The sequence below is a fragment of the Rhodotorula paludigena genome, assembly GCF_050403205.1.
Source record: "Rhodotorula paludigena JCM10292 DNA, Rt_paludigena_JCM10292v1_ctg8, whole genome shotgun sequence".
NCBI lineage: Eukaryota > Fungi > Basidiomycota > Microbotryomycetes > Sporidiobolales > Sporidiobolaceae > Rhodotorula > Rhodotorula paludigena.
Window position 1 is genome coordinate 264549 of NW_027481450.1, and position 20795 is coordinate 285343.

Consider the following 20795-nt stretch of genomic DNA (forward strand, 5'->3'; position numbering starts at 1 on the left):
CCGGCGAGAGCGGCAACTGCCAGGACTTGATGGGAAGCCGCAACTTGCTCAACCGCGGACATCCAGCTTAGAGACGATAGAGAGACTGACACGCTCTCGCTAGGCTAGGAGGAACGAGTAGTACTACACATACACAGCAGCAGGATGTCGGCAGACGGAAGACCGACCCGGCGAGCCCGCCCAAACCCGCACATCTTCTCCGCTGAACTGCGTTCTACGCGATGAACTTCGCCATGAACTTGCGGTGGTACTGCGACCGTCCGAGGTCATTGACGAACGTCGGCTTGGGCTTGTCGTCGACACCGCGCGCCTGGTTCTTGAAGATGACATCGTCGTCCCACCGGCGCTTGACGCCGAACGAAGTCGAGGTCGAGGAGGACAGCGTCGACGGTGCCGGCGAGTGGCCGAGCGCGGCTTGCAGGTTGAGCAGCGGGCTGTGTGTGCATTTGTGTGAGGTTCGAAGGAGATGCAGGCGAAGAAAGACAAAGCGACGCACTTGCCGGTCGCGATCTCCTCGTCCCGCGAGACCTGTTCCGTAGCTGCTCGTTCCCGCTCCTGCTCGAAGAGACGTAAGCGACGACGCGCGACACGACCGTGCACGGACGAGCACGCACCTGGCGCTCCTTCTCCTCGGCGCGCTCCTTTTTGATCTTCTCGAGCTCCCTCAACAGCTCGGCCGTCTCGTCCTCATCGTCGTCCGAGTCCGACTCGTCGTCATCGTCGTCGTCGTCATCTGCCGCCTTGCCCTTACCCTTGTCCGCCGCCGCGCCCTCGTCGTCGCTCGCATCGTCATCGTCATCATCGTCCGAGTCGTCCTTGTCGAGGTCGGCCGCCTCCTGCAGCATGCGCTGGCGCTTGTTGGCCGCCTCGCTCTGCGCGTCCGACTCGGCGCGCGTCTGCTCCTCCTGTAGCGCGAGCAGCTTCTGGTCCTGGACGTAGCCGCGCTCGCCCTTGGCCTTGCGCGCGGCCGCGTCCCGCTCGGCCGCGAGCAGCTCGAGCTTGAGGTCCCGCCGCTGCGTCTCCGAGACGGTGCCCTGGCCCGGCTGCGTGCGAGAGAGTCGTCAGCGGTGGTTCACTCGGCGATCGGAAGCGAACGAACGGACCTGGCGGAACTTGAGGCGGGTGTGGGACGCGAGGTCGCGCGAAGAGTACGACCGCGAGTTCTGGCGACCCTCCTTCCCTTGCGCGGGGGTCCACGTCGGCCTGTGCGCTGAAGACATGAGGAACAGGCGGCTGTGCGGGTGGTCAAGCGGTCTGGAGAGCGGGGAGGTGTTCAGCCGATTGTCGCGCGATGACTATATCAGCCCGTGGGAGGCAAGAGTGAGGGCTCACTGGTCTGTTGGAAGCTCAAGCTAGCTCGTACAGCGCAGCCTACGAACGGCAGGGAGGTTGACCGGGTCGGACGGAGGAGGCTGATGAGGACGAGGAGCGCGAGGTCAGCAGGCGCTGGGCGTTGGCAGTGGTTTCTGTTGCCGAGCTGACTTCAAGCTCACGCGGTGTTTCTGATCCCGTGCGACTTGCACGTGCGAGAGAGCGTCGAGAGAAGGTGGGCGACCCGCAGACGACGAGGTCCAGCGATCTCTACGCCGCTCAGAAAAAGCAGGGAAGTCTGTGAGGGCTCAGTAAGTGCCTATCAAGGATGTACAAGGCTCAGCGCAACTTTCCCGGGTGAGTACGACCCTTCGGACACACGCAAGATACATCGTTGCTTTCCTCCCCTCGCCCCCACTGCGTTCCGCTGCCAGAGAGAGCTTGCGCATCGTCGAGAACTGCGCAGTGCGCCGCACACACGCAGTCTGCGCCAGCCCCGACCCTCGACGCCGCCTCCGACCTCGCTTCCGCCGCAAGCAACGTTCGGCGACTCTCACCGCCGCGCCTTTGAGCAGAGGAATGGCGACGGTGCACTTTCCGATACCAGCAACCAACAGGCTCGCGTCCCTGCCGGTCGAGTCGCTCAACGAGGTGTTTGCGCACTTGCTCTCGTTGGCTGTAGCGTCGAACGACAAGCTGCCGACCAAGGGCGCAATCACGCGCTACCACTCAAAGCAGCCGCCCCCGTTGGAGATTGGGGCCTATTTGGCACGGTACGGCTGCAGCCAGCCTCCTCCGATCGAGCAACGCGCGCTCATCTCGCTTCCCCACCCCGTCGTCCGAAACAGACTCACGAAATACACGCCGTTCCCGCGAGATGCCGTCATTCTCGGCATCGTCTACCTCAACCGCATCACCCACCTCCCCTACACCTCCGAGCCCGGCATCCACCCTGGCCCGCTCCTCTCTGTGCGCCCGCCCCGCCTCCCTCCTCGCCCTCCGCCTTCACCCGGCGCTTCCAAATCTCCCTCAAAGGACCCACCTGCGACGCCCGACCGTCTTGCGCCACCAACATCACCTATCGAAGCGCCGTCTCCGCTCCCGCCGTCTCCGACCATCTCGGGCGTCGAACGCCCGCGCGTCTCGCCCTTCCTCAACTCGTACACGCTGCACCGCCTCGTCCTCGCGACGCTCCTCATCGCGTGCAAGTTCTCCGTCGACGGCACGCTGTCCCAGTCGCGCGTGGCCAAGGTCGGTGGCGTCGGTGCGCACGAGCTGTGCAAGCTCGAGGGAGAGTGCCTGCGCTTGCTCGGGTGGAGCTTGATGTGGACTCTCGACGAGGTCGAGGACGCGTGCGCCGAGGTTGAGCGCGTCGGTGAAGAACTCGGCGTATGGCCGAAGGAGGCGGAAGAGCGACGGGCGCGGCAGAAGGACGAGGTTCAGGCGCCTCGCGAGGAGGATCCGTTTCGGGCATCCACATCGCGCCTGCCCTCACCACCGCGCCTCGTCATCCCTTCCGACGGACCGTCATCGGGACCACCTCGCGGCGCAGTAGCGACCTCTGCGCCCGCATCCGCCTCATCCCTCGCCTCCACTGCGCCTTCATCCGAAGCGTCGACCTCGCAGCCGTCCTCTTCCGCCTCCTCGCCGCGCCTGTTCTCGCCCTGCACCGAATCACGACAGCACAAGCGGTCCTTCCTCTCGGTCGCACCCGAGGCGGCGCGCACAGAGGAAGACGAGGACGACGAGCCGACGCCGCCGAGCTCGCCGAGCGTGAGCAGCGCCGACGGGAGCGAGGGCGTGCGCGCAAAGGTGCGCGAGGACGTCGAGCGCGCGGCACTCAGCCCGCGCGCGTCGACGGAGACGGTGCGCAGGTTCGAGGGCCTGCACCTGACGAGCCAGGAGGGCGCGTCGTCCTTCTGAAGACGATCCCTCGCCGTGACAGGTTCACGACTTTCTCGACATGCATTCCCCTTGTTGCCAGTTTTATACACGCCGTCTTTGCACGTTCCCCTGTCGTCTCTCGTATCGTAGCGCGCCTCCTTCTCCACGAACCGGAACGTTCCCTTCCTTCCGCATCCTCTGTTACTCTCGGATGTCGCTGCGAGAAGCCGAGACGCCACTATCAAGCCCGAGTAACAGACCTGCAGGCTCGCCCGTGGGCACCGTACGCTGCTCGCTCTTCTCGTGTTGCTGGTTCGGCCCCACTTTGATGAGCTCACTCGCACTCCCTCGGCGCAGCTGATCCTCGTGCGACACGGTCAGAGCGAGACGAACGCTGCCAACATCTTCACGGGGACGCTCGACCCGCCGCTCACGGCGCGAGGGGAGAACGAGGCGCGGACACTCGGGACGAAGCTGAGGGACCTGGACGTGCCGCCTGTCACCCACGCGTACTCTAGTCCGTTGAGGCGGGCACATGACTCACTGCAGCTGATTCTCGAGGCACTCGTGCGCGTCTCTTCCTCTTCTCGTGTGAAAGGGGGCTCACGTTCGCTCGTTCCGCAGGACCAACACCCTTCACCGGCCATCACGGTCGACGCCGCGCTCAACGAGCGCGACTACGGCCTCCTGAACGGGCGGGACAAGGACTGGGCCGCGCGGGAGTACGGCGCCGAGCAAGTGCAGGCCTGGCGGCGAGGGTACCGCGCCGTCCCTCCCGGCGGCGAGTCGCTCGAGATAACGGTCGAGCGCGTGTGGCGCTACTACGAGCGCGAGATCCTCCCGCGCCTAGAGCGGGGAGAGTGCCTGCTCGTCGTGAGCCATGGGAATACGCTCAGGGGGGTGTGCATGCGTCTCGACGGGCTCGACGAGGATGAGGTGCTCAAGCTGCAGCTCGGGACGGGCGCCTACAGGGTGTACAGGATAGACGCCGACGGAAAGGTGGTAGAAAGGAGGACCTTTGCCGTCAACGGCCTCGAGGGCGGACCACAATAGGGGAGCCGTAGACATCTTTCTTGTGCATAAAGTCCGCAGACTTTGCCTGTTGTACCGCCTCTGCGCAATCTCGGAACCGAGCCTTGCTCTCGCCATTGTTGCCCGCTGATGGGAGAGAAGCGCGACTTGCGCATTGGTCAAGACCTACACCCCACCGATGAGCGCGGCCGCCACGCTCTCCTCCTCTGCCTCGTCATCCGTGTCGCTGCCATAGTCGGCCAGCAAGCCTCCGAGTCCTCCGAGAGGTGTCGGAGCAGGCTTGACGGCGGAGGAGACGACTGTGGAGGGTGCAGCGGGCGGTGTCGATTGAGAAGGCTCGCCGACACTCCTGCCCGGCGCCTCTGTCGCCAACATGCTCGGTCGCGGAGTCGCGGCAGTGGTTGAGTTGGACGTGTCTAGAGCGTCGGGCTGTGCGCTGGGCGCAGCTGACGGCGCGACCGTGTTGACCACCTCGATGCCCACCCGAGCCGGCGCAGAGTCCGCGCCGTCATGCTCCTGCATCATCACGTCACCCTCGTCGCTCGCCTGTCCCACTTGCTCCTCGGCGAGCACCTCAATACCGCTCTCCTCGTCCATCTGGCCTGCGCGGATCTCGACGCCTCGGAGCCAGTCGTTGGCGCCGAAGAACTCGATCGCCTGGAGCACGTCCGACACGAGGTGGCGGTAGTCGCGCTCTTCGAGGAGCGAGAACGGGTCGGCGAAGCTGGCTGGGCGGGCGAAGGGGTTGTGCGGTGCGGGAGGAGGGGCGGGGCGGCGGCGCTTTGGCGGCGGCGGTGGGAGGGCGTTGGCGCGCAGCTGTGAGGTGCCGAGGCAATGTCAGCTAGGTCAAGAAGCGCCGTAGCCGGGGCAAAAAAACGCACCTCGTGAAGGTACGGGCACAGCTCGTCGCCGAGAGAACAGTTGCCCCGTCGCCAATGCCGGCACACTACCTGGAAGCGCTTCTGCGGACCAGGCCCCTCCCCTTCCGCATCTCCAGGTACCGGCCGACCGGCTTCGTAGCCATCTGCGGTCTTGTCCACGCCGCCTTCAACCCCTGCGACGGCGGGGTCGGCGCGCTTCGTGCTCGCCTCCTCCGGCGGTCCCGCGTCGTCGTCGTCCTCCTCCTCCGAGGCCTCGTCCGAGTCCGATCCGCTGCTATCGTCCTCCGACGAGTCGCTGCTGTCGCTCGACGACCCGCTCGACTCGTCCACCTTCGCCCTCTTCATCGCCGGCTCGCCCTCGCCGTCCCTCCCCACAGATCCGCCGTACCCTCCTCGTCCCCGCCCGCGCGCGGCGAACCCACCGCGCATGTCCGCCTGACCGCGCCCTCGCCCGCGTCCGCGCCCGCCACGCTCGCGAGGAGGCGCTTCGAGCCCTGCCGCGACGCGCTCGGCGCGGGCCTTTTCCTGCGTTGCGCAGAGCAAAGCGAGTCAGAACGTCTTCTGGACGAAACGAGTGTGCGAGAGAGACGCGCGCGCACCTTCTCGTCAACGACCTTTTTGGACGGCCAGCGCTTCTTGCGCTCTTCGATCCAGCGCGCGACGGCTTCGGGCGTGTCGAGCGCGATGCCCGTGCCCTCGATGACGGCGCTGCGCAGAGTGAGAAGTAACTCAGTGAGTCTGCTTTGGTCCTCGCAGCTGCGCCGCGCTCGCTCCTGCAGCGAGCGCTCGGCCCAATCGAGCAAGAGGAACCATTGGGCGACTCACCCCTCTGCAGGTTTCAAGCTCCCGTTCCACGGCTTGGGCTCCCTCCCCGGGGCATAGATGAGGTGTCGGTCCTCCTCGTGCTCGCGCACCTGCTTCTTCGACCCGGTGAAAGTGCACTCGGGGAGCGAGCAGCGCGTGGGCTCGTTCCGCTTGGGCGGGGCGGGCGCGGTCGCGGACGCGGAGGCGGGAGCGGGAGCCGGAATGAAGGAGGAAGAGGGTGCAGGGGCGCGGGGGCGCTTGTTCGAGGACGAGGAGGAGGGGCCGGCGCGCGAGGTCGACGACGAGGGGCCAGAATAGGTTGACGAGAGGGTGTAGCCGTCGTCTGTCGTCTGCGGGTGATATTGCGACGCGCCGCCGTACGAAGCGGGTGTAAGAGCATGATGCGGGTACGGATAGGGCTGCTGGTGGTGCTGGGACCCTGGCGGGTAGAACGAGGGAGGGTAGACCGACTGCTGGTAGCTGCCGGAAGCGCTGTACTGCGCCTGGGGCGGCGCAGGCTGGAACCCGTGCGGTGCACTGTACGGTGCGCCGTACTGCGGGGGCGCAGGATGCTGTCCTGCGCCGTAGGGCCCGCTGCCGTAGGGCTGGTGCAGTCCGAGCTGGTGTGCGGCGGGTCCCCCTCCGCCGTACGAGCCGTGCGCCGGTGCGCCATAGCCCCAGGACTGTCCCTGTCCCTGCGCATAGCCCATGCCGCCCAATGCGCCTGCGACGGCGCCCGAGAGGCCTCCCGCAGAAGTCGCGAGCGATGAAGACGGCGCGGCAGCCGAGGGCCGCTGGATGAGCGGAGCCGATCTGCGCGGGTGTCCGTGGCCCGAGTGACTCATCGGGGGCGAGTGCACGCTGACCCTGCTCGTCCCTGCAGAGCGAGGCGGGTGCAGACAGCGACAGCAGCGAGTCGCGCGGTTCTTCGTCGACTTGCATCTCGCTCCAGACACGGGGGTCTACCGCGTGCAATGTTGATCCAGGAGCAGCAGGTCACGGTCGACACGGCCACGGGGCCCATGAGCATCACGCTCGTCGTCCCCAGTGCGCCCGCCCTCGTCTCGCTCCCCACCTCGTCCCGATCACGCCGCGCTCACCTCGGACACACACTCTGCAGAGATTGCCGGCTATCCCAACGCTCGCTTCCCTGGCGTCGTCGTCTGGTCCGAGATCTACCAGGCAAGTACCCGCCGCTCAGCCACCCTTCCTTCAGCGAGGCAGAGAGAGTCCTTCAGAACAATCAAGGCTGACCTGCAAACAAGCACAGCTCACCGGTCCCGTCCTGCGCTTTGCCAACTCGATCGCGTCGCAAGGCTACATCTGCGCCGTCCCCTGCTGCTTCCACGAGTTCGCCGGCGCAGATGCCATCCCGTACGACACCGAGGGCACCGACGCGGGCAACTCGTACAAGATCAAGAAGCTGCTCAGTGCGACAGACGAGGACATCCAGAAGGCGATCGACGTCCTCGTGCAGCACCCAAACTGCACAGGTTCGCCCTGTTCTCGCGCACTTTCCCCATGTCGGCATTCCAAGCTGAGCACGTCGCTTGACAGGGCGCATTGGCGCGACGGGCATGTGCTACGGTGGCCACCTGGCGGCACGAGTGCGGCCCCTCCCCTTCCTGCCTGGACGCTAGACGTCTGACTCCTCACTCTCGCTCCTCTGACAGTCTGCGCTCGACCCGCGCTGCAGCGCCGCCGTGTGCTACTTCGGCACCGACATCCACTCGGGCTCGCTCTCTCCTAGCGGCGACGACACGCTGAAGCGGCTCGCGTCCGACGGCGTCAAGGGCGAGCTGGTCATGATCTTCGGCACCCAAGACGGCCACGTCGTGCGCCTACTCTACTTGTTCCGTCTCCCTCGAGTACGAGCGTCCCTGACTCTTATCGCGCCTCAGCCTCTCGAAGGCCGCACGCTCATCCGCGAAACGCTCACGGCCAAGACGGTGCAGCCCCCGCTCAAGCTGAGCTTCCTCGAGCTGCAGGCCAACCATGCCTTTATCCGGTGCGGTTTTGCACGCTGTACTGTCAGGGCTTCAAGCTAGTGCTGACTTTCCGTGCGTGACGCTGCCACAACTTCGGGCAGTGACGAGATGTCCAAGGTAAGATCGGATTCCGCCTCCGTACTCGAAACTTATCCGCAACCAGCCGAACTGACTTCTCCTACGCTGGCACGCAGGGCCGCTTCGATGCCGCCATCTCGAAGGTCTGCTTCGAGCTGCTGCTCGAGACGTTCACGCGCACCATCGCTCGCGACCTGGGCGAGCCGGTCGAGGAGCAGAAGGGGGACGGCAAGCTCGTGTGCTAGACGGTATCTGCAACACACACGCGCACACAGCAGCCTGAGTCCACGAGAGAGAGCCAGCACCGGTTCCTTCGTCTCCGGAAGTCAACTTCGCGCTCCCTGGCTTCGACCACATCTCTCCGCCTCTGCGCCCGTGCTTGTGACCAGGCAATCTACAACAGGAGGGTCGCCATGTTGCGCTCACCATTCACCTCATCTCGCTTTGTGCGACTTGAACGAACCGCGTCATCGTCCTTGCACCGCCTCGCTACTCCGGCATCCGCTCACACGACTCCAGCGAGGCGGGAGAACGTGCGACGGGCTTCCGCGCCCATACACGATCCGACACGAGCTCCCGTCGCCCTTCTCGCCTCTTGCCGCCCCTTCTCCACCTCTCCCCACCCCGCCGCCTACCGCCGCTTCGGCGACCCTCCCCGCGCCCGCGGTCCGCCTCCCGGCGCGCCCGTCGATCCGAAACAGGTGTTTGACCTGCTGAGAGCGGCGGGAGCGGGGAGCCAGGGGTCGTGGTCGAGTGCGAGGGGACGGCCCGGGTTGCACAACGTCCAGGCGTACTTGCGTGCGTGCAGAGGATCTTTTCCGTCACTTGTCAAGCAGAGCTGACCCTCGTGCTGCTCGTTGTCGCTATCGGGCCCGCTCATCCCGTTCCCGTGTTTCCTCCTCCTCCTCGCCCGCTCTCGACTCGCAGGTTCGCCCATCTTTGTCATCCTCGTCGCCGGCGGCGGGACCTACTACGTCCTGCACCTCGAAAAGGTGCCCGAGACGGGCCGCTGGCGCTTCATCGACGTCTCGCCCGCGATGGAGGTGCAGATGGGCGACCAGGGCTACGAGGAGGTCATGCGCGAGTACAATAACAAGGTCCTGCCAGACTGGCACCCGCAGGCGCGGTATGTGCAGGGAGTCGTCAAGCGGATCATCAGGGCGAATGGGCTCGAGGAGAAGCTCGGTCCCGGGGGGTGGAAGACGCACGTTGTCAAGGAGGATGGGACGCGGAGTGAGTGCTTATCCCCTCTCACGCCGCCAATGCTCCAGAGACGTTGCTCGAGGCAGAGGACTGTTGCTTAGTAAGAGGCGTAAGGTTGGGAACTGGCTGACTGATCAACCACACGTCCAACAGACGCGTTCGTGCTTCCGAACGGCAACATCTTCGTCTTCACCGGTATTATGAGTGTCGCAAATGACGAGGATTCGCTCGCCTGTGTGCTTGGTCACGGTGCGTATGCGCTGAATCGCAACAGATTGTCCACCCTACTCACCTCTCTCTCTCGCAGAGATCGCACACCAAGTCGCGCGCCACTCCGCCGAGCGCATGAGCGGCATGAAGGTCTTCTACGGCCTCGCGCTCCTCCTCTCGTCTTTCGGTATCGACATGGGCCTGTCGCAGGTCCTGCTCAACTTTGTCTACTCCCTGCCCAACTCGCGTAAGAACGAGACCGAAGGTGCGTGGTTGCTCTGCGCGTCCTTCTTCAACAGGGGTCCATGCGTCGCATGCCTACCTGCGTGGAGATTTCACCACGCTGATGCCTTCTAATCGCAGCCGACCTGATCGGTCTCCGCCTCGCCAATGCCGCCTGTTTCGACCCGCGCGCAGCCGAAGGGCTGTGGCAGCGCATGAGCAGCGCCGAGCACGAGCCCGGGATCGACATGAGCTTCCTCTCGACGCACCCGAGCAGTCAGCACCGTACCAAGCAGGTCCGCGAGTGGGCAGAGCAGGTGCGCTGACCTGCATCTCCGTCATGCTCTGCGCGCGTGCTTTGCTGGGACACGAGCAGAAGCTTATAGGCTGTGAATCGCTCACAAGACTTTCCTTAACCTGCAGGTCATCCAAGACCGCCCGTCGGACTGTGGGCCCTTGCGCGGGCAAGTCGCGCCGTTTCAGCGCGCAAGCGGTTCCAGGTGGTAGATTGTGTCCAGAATCTTTGTAGACCCCACTCCGACTATGTTGCAGCAACATCACTCTGTATCGTTTTGCCTAGGCGGAACCAGGAGCCTCTCGATCGCAAGGCCAGGAAATAGGGAAAGATGCAAGGTTGCAAGGGATCTATGATGCGGCGTAGGTACTGCTACCCGAGGTGAAACAAAGTGTCTGTACAGCGAAACGGGCAGTCTAAACAGTCTGCTCTGGCGCGCGCTCCTTCTCTGCCTCGCTCCGCTCCGGGCTCGTCGCCGCCGACTCCTTCCCCTGGGCCCTCGCGCGCCACTGCTCGCGCTCTATCCGGTCCGCCTCCTCCCTCCGCGCGAGCTCCTGCGCGAACGGCGAGCGGGCGCGGAGGCGCGCGCCGTAGATGAAGAGGATGAAGGGCGTCGCCGAGAGGACGGTGCCGAGGCCGGCGGTGAGGCCCGCCGCACCCTGGATGCCGAGCGCATCGTACATCTGCGTCGTGAAGAGCGGGAAGACAGCGCCGCTGCACAGGTTCGAGAGTCAGCAGAAGCGCAGAAGGGAGCAGAGCGGTACGAGGACGCACACAACGTTGCGGACAAAGGACATGGCCGACAAGGCGGACGAGGCATAGAGCGCGTAGGCTTCGGCAAGATACGAAAATGCGGTGAGGTACACGAGGTACATCTGCAGGTGTGAATAGCGAAGTTAGTGCTCGGGACCATCGAGATGACGGCTTGCGAAGGTCATGCTAGACGTACGCCGATGTCTGCAGGCGATGCACATGGTCAGAACTTCGTCTACGGATGAATCAGGGTGAGAACGTACAGAGGATGACAACGCCGATACATGAACCGATCCAGTGACATTGCGGGTACGCGGTGAAGCAGAAAATAAAGGCGCCGACAGGCACACACAGACCGCCGCCGACTGCGCAGAATGACAATTGGTGAGTATCTCGAGGAGCTGCTGATTCGAACGCCAGCAGACGCCGAGCGAATGGACGCACACGCCGAATACATGCGTGCTTCAGGTCCGCGCTTGGCGACATTGCGGTGGTAGAATTTCATGCAGTACTGGTCGTAGGCCATGCCGATGGCCGAACCGATGAACTGCGTGATGTAGACGAGACCGCACTCGCCGGTCGAGAAGCCGTAGACGCGGCTGTAGACGTAGGGGATCGAGACGAGGAAGAGATCTGCGCGCGCTCGAGCGGTCAGCGCAGGCACCAGAACTTGCAAGGTCGTCTGATACGCACACAGCACGCCCCAGGTGAAGGCGATCCAGGCCGTCATCGAGATGAGGACCGGCTCGCGGATCAGCATCTGCACCGGTCGCCCGAGCGAAGTCTTGAACATCTCGCGGATCGACCCGCGCTCAAAGTCGTCCTTGGAGATGTAGCGGTCGTCGCCCGTCTCTTTGCGGAGCTTGGCGGCCTTGCGCGAGAGGAGGACCGACGCGCGCGTCTCGTCGAGGATGAGCGGGAGGACGGCGGCGAAGGCCATCGAGATGGCGAACATGACCCAGTTGACGTAGCGGAATCCCTTGATCTGCGTCAGGTAGCCGAACGCGACGGGGCCGAGACCGGTGGCTGCATGTCGAAAGGGTGAGAGGCGGCGGCGAAGAGGGAGAGGCAGCGGGACGCACCTCCGAAAGCAGCGAACGAGAACCACGCCATCGGCGTTCCGCGGTCTTTCCCTCGCCACACATCGGCGAGCGTGCCACCGACGAGCGATACGGCCGTCGAGCCGGCACAGCCGGAGATGAAGCGAGTGACGAGGACCGTCTCGATGTTTTTGGCGAGCGCTTGCGGGATGAAGAAGATGGCAAAGACGAGCGCCGAGAGGAAGTAGATGAGGGAACGTCCGTAGACTTCTGACAGCGGGGCAAGGATCAGGGGTGCAGCCTGCGGTAGAGAGAGTTCAGCGCAGCGCGACAGAGTGGTCCCGGAGACGGACTCACGCCGAAAGTAACGGTGAAGAGCGTAATCCCGAGGACGGCGACCTCCTTCGAGACATCGAGTTCTTCTTGTACCGACGTCACGCTAATCGAGTAGCCTGGAAAGGAGAGCGGAACAAGATGTCAGTGCCGACGTTAACCGAGAGAGTCAGGCCGGGTTCGCGGGACGCACCTGACACGGACAGCGACACGAAGCAGCAGAAGATGATGCCGACCGACGAGATGATCCACTGCAAGCGCGAGCGAAAGTACGAGCAATTGGGAAGGTCAGCACGGGGCGAGACGAGGCGGCGAGGTTCCGACGCGCGCACCTTTCGTCGCCGGCTCCAGTTGAGCGGGTTGGCAGAATCGCTGTAGGGAGCGTGATCAGCGCGTCTGAGCACGAGCAGCGATCACCGCGAACCCCCCGGCCCGCCGGGACCGCCCCGCCGGGTCGCGCGAGCCTCCCCTCCTCTCATCGTCGGGAAGGGAACGACGCACTCTGGCCCGTCCCAGTCGACCCAGATGGCGTCCTGTGGCGCCTCTTCTCGTGCGCGCGCTTCGGGGTCGACGACGTCGAGCTGCGAGACGCGCGAGGGCGCCTTGTGCAGCGCGTCGTCCGGCATGGTCGAGCTCTGGTGCAGGTGCGAGGGGACGGCGGGGACAGGGTCGACGAGCGTGTGCACCGTCGAAGTGGGAGACGGCAGTGGTCGTGGAGTCGGGCTCATGGCACTCGACGGTCCCTCCGAGTGTGTGTAGAGGCAGAGCGAGACCGCGTTGCGACTCAAAGGCGATGAGGCTGCCGAGAGCGCGGCAGGCCAGTCAGCATCCCGCCCGGGATTGCCTCGTGTGTCTCAGGGGGACACCCGTCATGTATCGTGCTAGTTGACACAGCGCACACCTCTAGTTGCCACAGCATGACTGCACGCTGACTGAGCCGACAAAAGGCAGGAGGACGATGCGAGTTGCGAGAGATTGCGTGCGAGCGAAGCGACGTGCTGAGGGGTGGCTACACAGACGTACAACAAACGATGAAGAGAACACCAACGGTACACGGCGTCTAGAGAGATAGAGAGCGTCCGGCGAGGGGAGAGCCGGGATGGAGAGGCAGGGTCTGCAAGGCGGAAGTAGCCGCCGAGGCGGTTGCGGCGAGGTGGCCGCCTCAGTCACGCGCCACCGCGACTTCGTCGTCAAAGCGCCGCCCCTGGCGCTTCTCGACGATCGAGAGGACGCGCTCGTACACCCAGTACATGCACACGGCATTGGGCACGACGCGGAGGAGGTGGGGCGAGAGGCCCGAGTAGAACGTGCGCCAGCCCTCCTCGCGGAGGATGAGGCGGAACGACTGCGCGAGCGACGTGTACTTGGCGATGCCCGACGGCGGGAGCGGTTGCCGGAGGCGCGTGCGCACGACCTCGTGCGGGTACGTGATGACGGTCGCGACGAGTTTCGCCGCGCCCGCCGCGGCGCTCACCTTGAGCCCGGCATCCTCCTCGCGCCCGTCGGCGCCGACGCGCACCATGCGCTTGAACTGCTCGTACAGGCTCCACTGGATCGTGCCCTCGGTGACGCCGAGCAGGCTCGCGCTCAGCCCGCGGTAGAAGCCCTTGACGCCCTGCGTCCGGAAGATCTGCACCGTCGTCGACCACGACGTGGGTCGCGGGGGCGGGCCTTCCATCGGCAGCGGCGGCGACGAGAGCGAGCGGAACGAGTGCGAGAAGATCTGCTTGTGCGGTTTCGGCTGGGGCGGGAGGGGCCGTTTCGGCGAAGTGGTCGAGGAAGAGGAAGGGGTGGGCGAGGAGGCGAGAGTGGCTTGACGTTCTTGCATGCGCAGCTGCATGTCGGTCTTGACGACCCATATGGGGTTGGTTGCGGCAGCGGTTGCGACGCCTGCTGTTGCTGCCGACGCGAGGTGGACGGCCGTGTTCTCCTTGCCGTCGTTCAGCAGCTCGGCGTAGATGTGCTTGCCGTTGCCATACACGAAGAAGTTGATGGACCTGGCGGAGGGAAGGAGAAAGGGACATCAGACGGAAGTCCGTGCACGCGGAACGAGCGGGGCGAGCATGCAGGACGCACCTGGCGGGCACTGCGCCTGCGAGGGTCGGGCCGAGACCCTTGAAGAGAGCAGAGAAGCCCTCGTGACGGTAGACATCCCTGTGAGACGAAAAAGAGTCAGTTCATGCGAAAGAGCATAGCCTCGTCCCGAGAGCCGAAGAGAAGCGGAGGGGGGTCGGCGCACCTCAGGATCTTGCCCGTGTCGACAAAGTTGTACAGGAGGCCAGAGATGCCGGTGCGGTGAACGGGCTTGCCTGCGTGGACGAGCTGCTGCTGGAAGAGGTCGGACTGGAGGCGCGTCTTTACGACATCGAAGGGGGCGGTGACTATCGACCCGCACATGCCCCCGAGGCTGAGCGGCGGTGCGGCAGAAAGTGTCAGCGGTGCACGTGGAGCGGGTCTGGCGGGACACGTACCCTCCAGCGACGAGGTGGACGGCGGGCGGGGGCTTGGATCTCTTTGCCGGGCGGCGCAGCGGCGGAGGCGGCGCGGGCAGGGGCTGGCCGACGGGGGCGGTGAGGGCCGGGTTGGACGCGTGCGGGTGCATGAGTGCGCGCAGGCTGGCCGGGATCCGAGTCTGGGCAATGCGAGCAAATGTATTCCCAGAAGTAAGGACAGCAACAACCACTCCGTCGAGCTTCGAGGCGGAGGAGCACCGTCGGCCCGTTCGCGCGTCGACGCACCCCGTCTGCAGCCAGCCACAGCCCCGTACAGGCCACTGCACACCGCCATGGCCCTCAAGATCCCCACCGGAGGCCCCGGCCTCTTCAAGGACGGCTACAACGCAAGTCGCCCCCTCATCGCTCCCCGCCGCAACCCCGAGCACGCCCCTCCTGCGCGCCGTGCAGGGGCGCGTGTGCCCCGAGAGCATGCACTGACTCGGCCGCACGTCTCCAGATGCACTCGGGCATCGAGGAGGCCGTCATCCGGTGCGCTCCTCCCCCTCGTCGTCGTCCCTCGACCGCTGCACAGCGCGACGCACGCCATGCTGACCTCGCTGTGCTGCTCGCAGCAATATCCACGCCGTTGCTGAGCTCGCCGAGATCGTCCGCACGTACGCACGAGCTCTCCTCGCCGACATCGCTTCCTCACGCTGACCCGTCGAAACGCGTTCCTTCCCGGCGACAGCTCGTTCGGTGCGCCTTGTGGTTCACATCAGGCGTCTGATTGACTCTCACTGACCCTGTCCGCGCACCGCAACAGGCCCGAACGGCCGCAACAAGATGGTCATCAACCACCTCGACAAGCTCTTTGTCACGTCCGACGCAGCCACCATCATCCGCGAGCTCGAGGTCGTCCACCCGGCCGGCAAGGTGCTCGTCATGGCGAGCCAGCAGCAGGAGCACGAGGTGCGTTGCTAGAGTACCGACCATGGACCGGGCGCGTCGCTGGGCGATGTTCCAGTGACCGTGTCTGCGAATGATGGGGACATTTGGCTGACGATTACCCAACGCAGATGGGCGACCGGACGAACTTGGTGCTGATCCTTGCGGGCGAGCTGCTGCGCAAGGCAGAGTACCTCCTCACGATGGGTCTCCACCCGTCCGAGGTCGTGCTGGGTTACGAGTTGGCGCGGGACAAGGCGATCGAAGAGCTCGAGAGTGCGTTGACTTTCCCTCTGTGAACTGAGCCGTCCCACTGACCTGTCTCTCCCCGCAGAGATGACGTGCCGCACGCTCGAGACGCCTTTGACGGAGGAGAGCCTCAAGCTTGCGCTCCGTCCGACACTCGCGGCAAAGCAGTACGGCTCGGAGGACTTGCTGTCCAAGCTGGTGTCGGAGGCGGTCATGGCGGTCATGCCGAAGGACCCGCGTGCCGTGCGTTCTCGCCGCGTCTGTGATCGCGGGGCCTCGCGCTTACCTGCCTGATTGCGCGCAGTTCAACGTGGACAACGTGAGGGTGGTCAAGATCATGGGTGGCGGGTTGGGCCAGAGCCGGGTGATCAAGGGTATGGTGTTCGGCCGCGAGCCTGAAGGTGCGTTCTCTCCCTTGCCCTCGCAACTAGCGAGAACTCAACGGCATCTTCTCGCAGGGACGGTCCTCAAGGCGACCAACGCCAAGGTCGGCGTCTTCACGTGCGGCATCGACATTGCGCAGACCGAGACCAAGGGCACGGTTCTGCTCAAGAACTCGGAGGAGCTGCTCAACTTTTCGCGCGGCGAGGAGCAGCACATGGAGAAGATCTTCCAGGAGCTGGCCGACTCGGGCCTCAACGTCGTCGTCGCCGGCTCGACCGTCGGCGAGCTCGCGCTGCACTACCTCAACCGCCACAACATCCTCGTCGTCAAGGTCCTGTCCAAGTTTGACCTCCGCCGCCTGTGCCGCGTCGTCGGTGCGACCCCGCTCGCGCGCCTCGGCGCCCCGACCCCCGACGAAATGGGCCAGTGCGACGTGGTCGAGACGGTCGAGATTGGCGGCGACCGCGTGACCGTGTTCCGCCAGTCCGAGGAGGCGACGCGCACGGCGACGGTCGTCGTGCGCGGCGCGACGACCAACCAGATGGACGACATTGAGCGCGCGATCGACGACGGCGTCAACGTCGTCAAGGGCATCATCAAGGACCCGCGCCTCGTCGCCGGCGCGGGCGCGACCGAGCTCGAGCTCGCCAAGCGCGTCGCCGAGCACGGCGAAAAGACGCCCGGGCTCGCGCAGCACGCCATCAAGCGCTTTGCCGACGCCCTCGAGGTCGTCCCGCGCACGCTCGCCGAGAACGCCGGCCTCGACGCGACCGACGTTCTCAGCCGGCTGTACGCCGCGCACCAGGGCAGCGAGGACAGCGCGGCCGGCGTCGACGTCGAGGTGCGTCACCTGTGCGCGTGCTGCTTCCGAGTCAGACGCTGACCTTGTGCATTCGACAGGGCGAGAACGGCGGTGTGCTCGACGCCAAGCAGGCAGAGATCTACGACCTCCTCGCTGGCACGCGGTGGGCGTTGCGGTACGGTACCGACGCTGCCATTTCGGTGCTGCGCGTCGACTCCATCATGTGCGTCCCTCGCCCGCCTTTCTCGTCGTCTCGCCCGCTCAGGCTGACCTTCTTCTCCCTCTTTCTTGGCTCTTCCAGCATGAGCCGTGCTGCCGGAGGACCTGCACCGCCGCAACAACGGGGCGACTGGGACCAGGACTAGATCGGCGTAGTCACCAACGGGTGGGAGGACTAGGCGCGCGACGCGAGGTTGTCGGGGTGAGAAGGCCACGTCTCGTGCACAGTTCTCAAGCTGTGCACGACCGTCGACAGCCCTTCTACAGAGTGGCTCTGTACCGTACATGCAAATTCGCAAACGCATCCGTAGAATCTATGAGCGGCCAAGTCGCGAGAGCCCGGCTGGACTGCGCTCGGGCTCCTTGATTTCCTGCGCATCGGCTTGCTCTTGTAGCGCCTGTGCAGGGAACTCAGGCAAACGCTGCACGAGTCGGCGCTGTCCATTTCGCGCGGCGCGCGTGCATCGTCCGCGCTGTCCTTTTTACTCCTGGTTCTGTCTCTCTGTCCCGTTCTTCCCTCTCTGCCTGCCTCTTTTCTTCAGCACCTCCAAGACCAGTTGCTTCCGTTCAAAAGCTTCGACCCCTACAGTAGTGACTGTCAAGTTTATAGCTCTATGCCGGCGCCTGCTACGGACTGCCGCTTTCGCACCGTGCTCGTCCTCACCCTTTCGCCTTTGTCGCGTGCCATTCTCCTGCCTGCATCACGTTGAGGTACTTTCTAGAGATCGACATCTCCGCTCAACAGACCACAAGCTGGCCTGCAGCGCCGCAATGGGCGTAGTCTGAGCCTTCGCGATCTCGCTCGAGACGTAGAGTGTCTTCTCGTGTGCGTTGTCTTCGCACGCAGGAGAGCCTTAAGAGTAGAAGCTACATGCTATGAGCCTCGCGCTACGATGTCCAACGGGTCGTGCATGCGATCGTAAAAAAGGGGGAGCGAGAGGGGGTTGGAGGCGAAAAGTGAAGGAGGTTTAGTGGAGAGATAGTGTCCGTCCGACTGCTGGTCCGACAACGTAGCAGAAGCGTTGGGGTCGTGAAGGAGGCGATCGAGGGCTTTTGACAGTGCGGTTGAGGGGATTGACAAGGAAAAGCGAAGGCGGCTGGGCTGGTTTCCGCCCAAGAAAGAGGCTAGCATTCGCCTAAGCGAGAAGCGCAAGTCCACCGACGAGGGCTGCAGCAACGCCGGCGAAGGTGGAAACCGAGCCGAGCGACGTGGCGCCGCTCTCGGGCTGAGGGGACGGCGTGTTGTTCTGCGCCGTGTTGGTCGCGTTGATGAGCGAGTCGGCGATGCCGTCGCTCCAGCAGTCTGTACAGCGAGGCCTCAGTCAGCAAAAGCATCGCAAAAGCGCAAAAAGGTGCAAGACGCACAGCGGTCCATGCACGCCTGGCACTCGGCCGTGCGGTTGATGTTGGCGCGAGCGCGTGCGCGGTCGACGACTGCGCACTTGAGGCAGAGCGGCCACTGCTCGTCGGGCTCGGTGGGCGATTCCGGGCTGGGGTACCCGCGCATCGCAAGCTCGTGCGCGGCGTCGAGGAAGCTGACGACCTCGTCGTACTCGTAGCTGAGCTTGAACGTCGAGTAGTTGGTCGCGCCAGGGTTATTGCCCGCGTGGTTGGGATGGTAGATGACGAGCGGGTAGGCGCCCGTCTCGCTCATGTTGCCGCCCGTCGTCGAGTTGCAGCCGAAGAAGGTCGGACGCGTCGTCAGGCCCTGTTCGAGGAAGTCCTGCTGCGTCGACGGGATAGGCGGGAATGCAGTGAAGTTCTGCATATAGAGCGCGCTTTTGTCGGACGTCGCGATGAGCGAAGTGCCGTTGGCGTACGTCTCGGACGTGTCGGCGGATCCGTCGATGGCGAAGATGACATCGACTTCACGCGAGCGGACTAATAAGGGCATGAATCCGACGTTCTGCCCGTCCTCGCCCTTTTTAATAAAGAGGAGTTAGAGCGAAAAAGGCGCGGAAGAAAGTGGTGAAGCGAGCTGGAGGCTTACACCGTCTGTAATCTGGAGGATCTCGTTGCCGGCGCTCTGGAAGCTGTACCCAGTGGACGGGTTGTAGTTCATGAACGAGTTGGGGTAGTTGGCGACGAGGTCGACCGAGCCCTCGGGCGGGTCGAGGTCAGTAATGGCCTGGAGGAGGTACGAGATGACATCGGCGAAAGCGGCGCCGGCAAACGATTCCTGCACGGCGTTGAACAGACTTGCAGAGGACTGTAGCAGGCTGTGTCAGCCGGAGTGCAGGAGGAGAAATGGAAGAAGAGCGCGAGGACGCACACCCATCGCGAAACCAGCGTTGTCAAAGTACTGCACACAGCGGTTCGTCGGCTGGCCGTTGTCGAGTTGGGTGCCAAGGTACTCGGTAGGGATGTACGCGGCGAGACCAGGCTCGAAAGAGCCGAAAGAGTAGGGCGAGATCTCGAACCCGACGTTCTCGAGCGGGATGACCGTGGTCGAGTCGTTCGCTTGCTGCGACTCCTCGGAAACGCGAGAGGTCGTCACGAGGATGGGGAGCGGCATCGCAGCCGACTGGAAGTTCTGCGTGTACTTGATCGCTGAGAAGAGCGTGCCCTGGTCGTGCGGCGCACTGGTCGAGTAGAAGTTGTCCTCGTTCGTCTCGTTCAGGAAGTGGTAGCTCAGTGCCCTGCCCCAAAGGTCGGTCCTGCACGTCGAAGCGTGAGTAGCCTGCGCAAAAATTGGAATTGCCGACAAACGCACAGCGAGATGGGGAAGCCTGCATCGGCTTTTGCGCGCACATCCGCCTCGAGCGTGTCGTAGTAGTCGCCGTTGTTACCGAACGAAATGATGCCGCCCGGTGCAAGGATGTCGCGGTCAAGAAGCCATCCTCCGCTGGTCGAGTCGTTGATGCCGAGCACGAGCGAGTAGATCGGCTCGAGGTCGTTCAGCGCAATGGACGTAGTGGCTGCCATGGGCTTTGAATCAGCTCAGATCCTCCAAATCATGTCATTGGCGAAAAAATGGGCGCACTCCAAGAACCGCCGGACACTCCCGTGAGGTACGTTGCGAGTTGAAGGAGTCCGCCGGCCGTGCTCGAGTTGCGGCTGTCGAGCGCCGAAATCGTCCCTGCACCAAAGAGAGATGCACGGAGACCGCCGCCAGATACGGCAATACCGCTGTAAGAGGACAATGTGTGAGCTTTGGCGTGGACGGACATTCGGCTCAGGAGAACGGGACCTGCAGGTTCGGCTGCTGCTGAGCAATCTGGACCGCATCATAGCCTGTCGATCCCGTTGCGTTGTCCTGGAGGTACGACTGCCATTGATTCGGAAGCACCTGGGATCGGCGACGCGAGATGTAGTCCTGCTCGCCCTGAGGTAGCTGCTGGGTGCCCTCGAGCGGGTTTCCGGCGTCCGAAAGGATCGAGTCGGACGGGCAGTCGACTCGAATTGGAGCGTCTGTGGCAGCCGAGCAATGTCAGGACCGGCGTGAGGGCAAGGGCGGAAGCCGAGGTCGTGAGAAGATGAAAGTGGAGAGACGGACAAGAAGGCGCCTGAGCCGCGACAAGAGCAGCAGCGCCGACCGCGAGCACAGCGCTGGACAGCATTTCTCCCGAAGGTGCACTCGGCAGTGGAAAGAGAGCAAAGCGGAGGGGCGGCGAGGAAAGCCCAGCGAGGTGGTTGAAGGACGAGACCGAGCAAGCGGCCTCGGACACGGCAGCGGGGTCGGTCGCGCGCCCTGCTGGGGTTGCTGCGAACGCGCGACTCGGCACAA

At 64.3% G+C, this 20795-nt stretch overlaps 10 protein-coding genes across 10 annotated transcripts; 5 read left to right on the plus strand and 5 right to left on the minus strand.

The window, feature by feature from the left end:
- Positions 1–214: 214 nt before the first annotated feature.
- On the minus strand, positions 215–1220 carry JCM10292_000158 (spliceosome-associated CWC15 family protein; the record flags this gene model as incomplete). The annotated part of the gene is made up of 4 exons (XM_076647264.1): positions 215–434; positions 497–555; positions 615–1043; positions 1104–1220. The coding sequence occupies 4 exons, from the start codon at positions 1218–1220 to the stop codon at positions 215–217; spliced, it is 825 nt and encodes a 274-aa protein (XP_076507191.1).
- Positions 1221–1890: 670 nt separating this feature from the next.
- Positions 1891–3234, plus strand: JCM10292_000159 (uncharacterized protein; the record flags this gene model as incomplete). Its single annotated transcript, XM_076647265.1, has 2 exons — positions 1891–2084; positions 2160–3234. The coding sequence occupies 2 exons, from the start codon at positions 1891–1893 to the stop codon at positions 3232–3234; spliced, it is 1269 nt and encodes a 422-aa protein (XP_076507192.1).
- Positions 3235–3406: 172 nt separating this feature from the next.
- Positions 3407–4248, plus strand: JCM10292_000160 (uncharacterized protein; the record flags this gene model as incomplete). The annotated part of the gene is made up of 3 exons (XM_076647266.1): positions 3407–3478; positions 3553–3762; positions 3820–4248. The coding sequence occupies 3 exons, from the start codon at positions 3407–3409 to the stop codon at positions 4246–4248; spliced, it is 711 nt and encodes a 236-aa protein (XP_076507193.1).
- A 144-nt stretch (positions 4249–4392) lies between these two features.
- Positions 4393–6757, minus strand: JCM10292_000161 (uncharacterized protein; the record flags this gene model as incomplete). The annotated part of the gene is made up of 4 exons (XM_076647267.1): positions 4393–5043; positions 5109–5633; positions 5708–5816; positions 5934–6757. 4 exons carry the CDS (start codon positions 6755–6757, stop codon positions 4393–4395), a joined length of 2109 nt encoding a protein of 702 aa, XP_076507194.1.
- Positions 6758–6886: 129 nt separating this feature from the next.
- JCM10292_000162 (carboxymethylenebutenolidase) lies at positions 6887–8223 on the plus strand (the record flags this gene model as incomplete). Its single annotated transcript, XM_076647268.1, has 8 exons — positions 6887–6959; positions 7033–7094; positions 7183–7405; positions 7470–7519; positions 7586–7747; positions 7814–7920; positions 8002–8017; positions 8095–8223. The coding sequence occupies 8 exons, from the start codon at positions 6887–6889 to the stop codon at positions 8221–8223; spliced, it is 822 nt and encodes a 273-aa protein (XP_076507195.1).
- A 168-nt stretch (positions 8224–8391) lies between these two features.
- OMA1 (metalloendopeptidase) lies at positions 8392–10120 on the plus strand (the record flags this gene model as incomplete). The annotated part of the gene is made up of 6 exons (XM_076647269.1): positions 8392–8776; positions 8906–9211; positions 9335–9430; positions 9489–9656; positions 9755–9930; positions 10037–10120. The coding sequence occupies 6 exons, from the start codon at positions 8392–8394 to the stop codon at positions 10118–10120; spliced, it is 1215 nt and encodes a 404-aa protein (XP_076507196.1).
- A 204-nt stretch (positions 10121–10324) lies between these two features.
- On the minus strand, positions 10325–12762 carry JCM10292_000164 (MFS transporter; the record flags this gene model as incomplete). The annotated part of the gene is made up of 11 exons (XM_076647270.1): positions 10325–10622; positions 10683–10783; positions 10858–10865; positions 10925–11026; positions 11106–11294; positions 11355–11687; positions 11744–12002; positions 12059–12153; positions 12228–12285; positions 12367–12406; positions 12536–12762. The coding sequence occupies 11 exons, from the start codon at positions 12760–12762 to the stop codon at positions 10325–10327; spliced, it is 1710 nt and encodes a 569-aa protein (XP_076507197.1).
- Positions 12763–13196: 434 nt separating this feature from the next.
- RIM2 (Rim2p) lies at positions 13197–14636 on the minus strand (the record flags this gene model as incomplete). The annotated part of the gene is made up of 4 exons (XM_076647271.1): positions 13197–14031; positions 14111–14188; positions 14274–14441; positions 14506–14636. 4 exons carry the CDS (start codon positions 14634–14636, stop codon positions 13197–13199), a joined length of 1212 nt encoding a protein of 403 aa, XP_076507198.1.
- A 183-nt stretch (positions 14637–14819) lies between these two features.
- Positions 14820–17214, plus strand: CCT8 (chaperonin-containing T-complex subunit CCT8; the record flags this gene model as incomplete). Its single annotated transcript, XM_076647272.1, has 11 exons — positions 14820–14873; positions 14987–15018; positions 15102–15143; positions 15218–15225; positions 15293–15438; positions 15546–15690; positions 15749–15906; positions 15968–16064; positions 16122–16888; positions 16948–17072; positions 17151–17214. The coding sequence occupies 11 exons, from the start codon at positions 14820–14822 to the stop codon at positions 17212–17214; spliced, it is 1638 nt and encodes a 545-aa protein (XP_076507199.1).
- Positions 17215–18204: 990 nt separating this feature from the next.
- JCM10292_000167 (uncharacterized protein) lies at positions 18205–20628 on the minus strand (the record flags this gene model as incomplete). The annotated part of the gene is made up of 8 exons (XM_076647273.1): positions 18205–18371; positions 18434–18989; positions 19059–19277; positions 19341–19725; positions 19782–19986; positions 20052–20197; positions 20263–20479; positions 20565–20628. The coding sequence occupies 8 exons, from the start codon at positions 20626–20628 to the stop codon at positions 18205–18207; spliced, it is 1959 nt and encodes a 652-aa protein (XP_076507200.1).
- Positions 20629–20795: the final 167 nt, after the last annotated feature.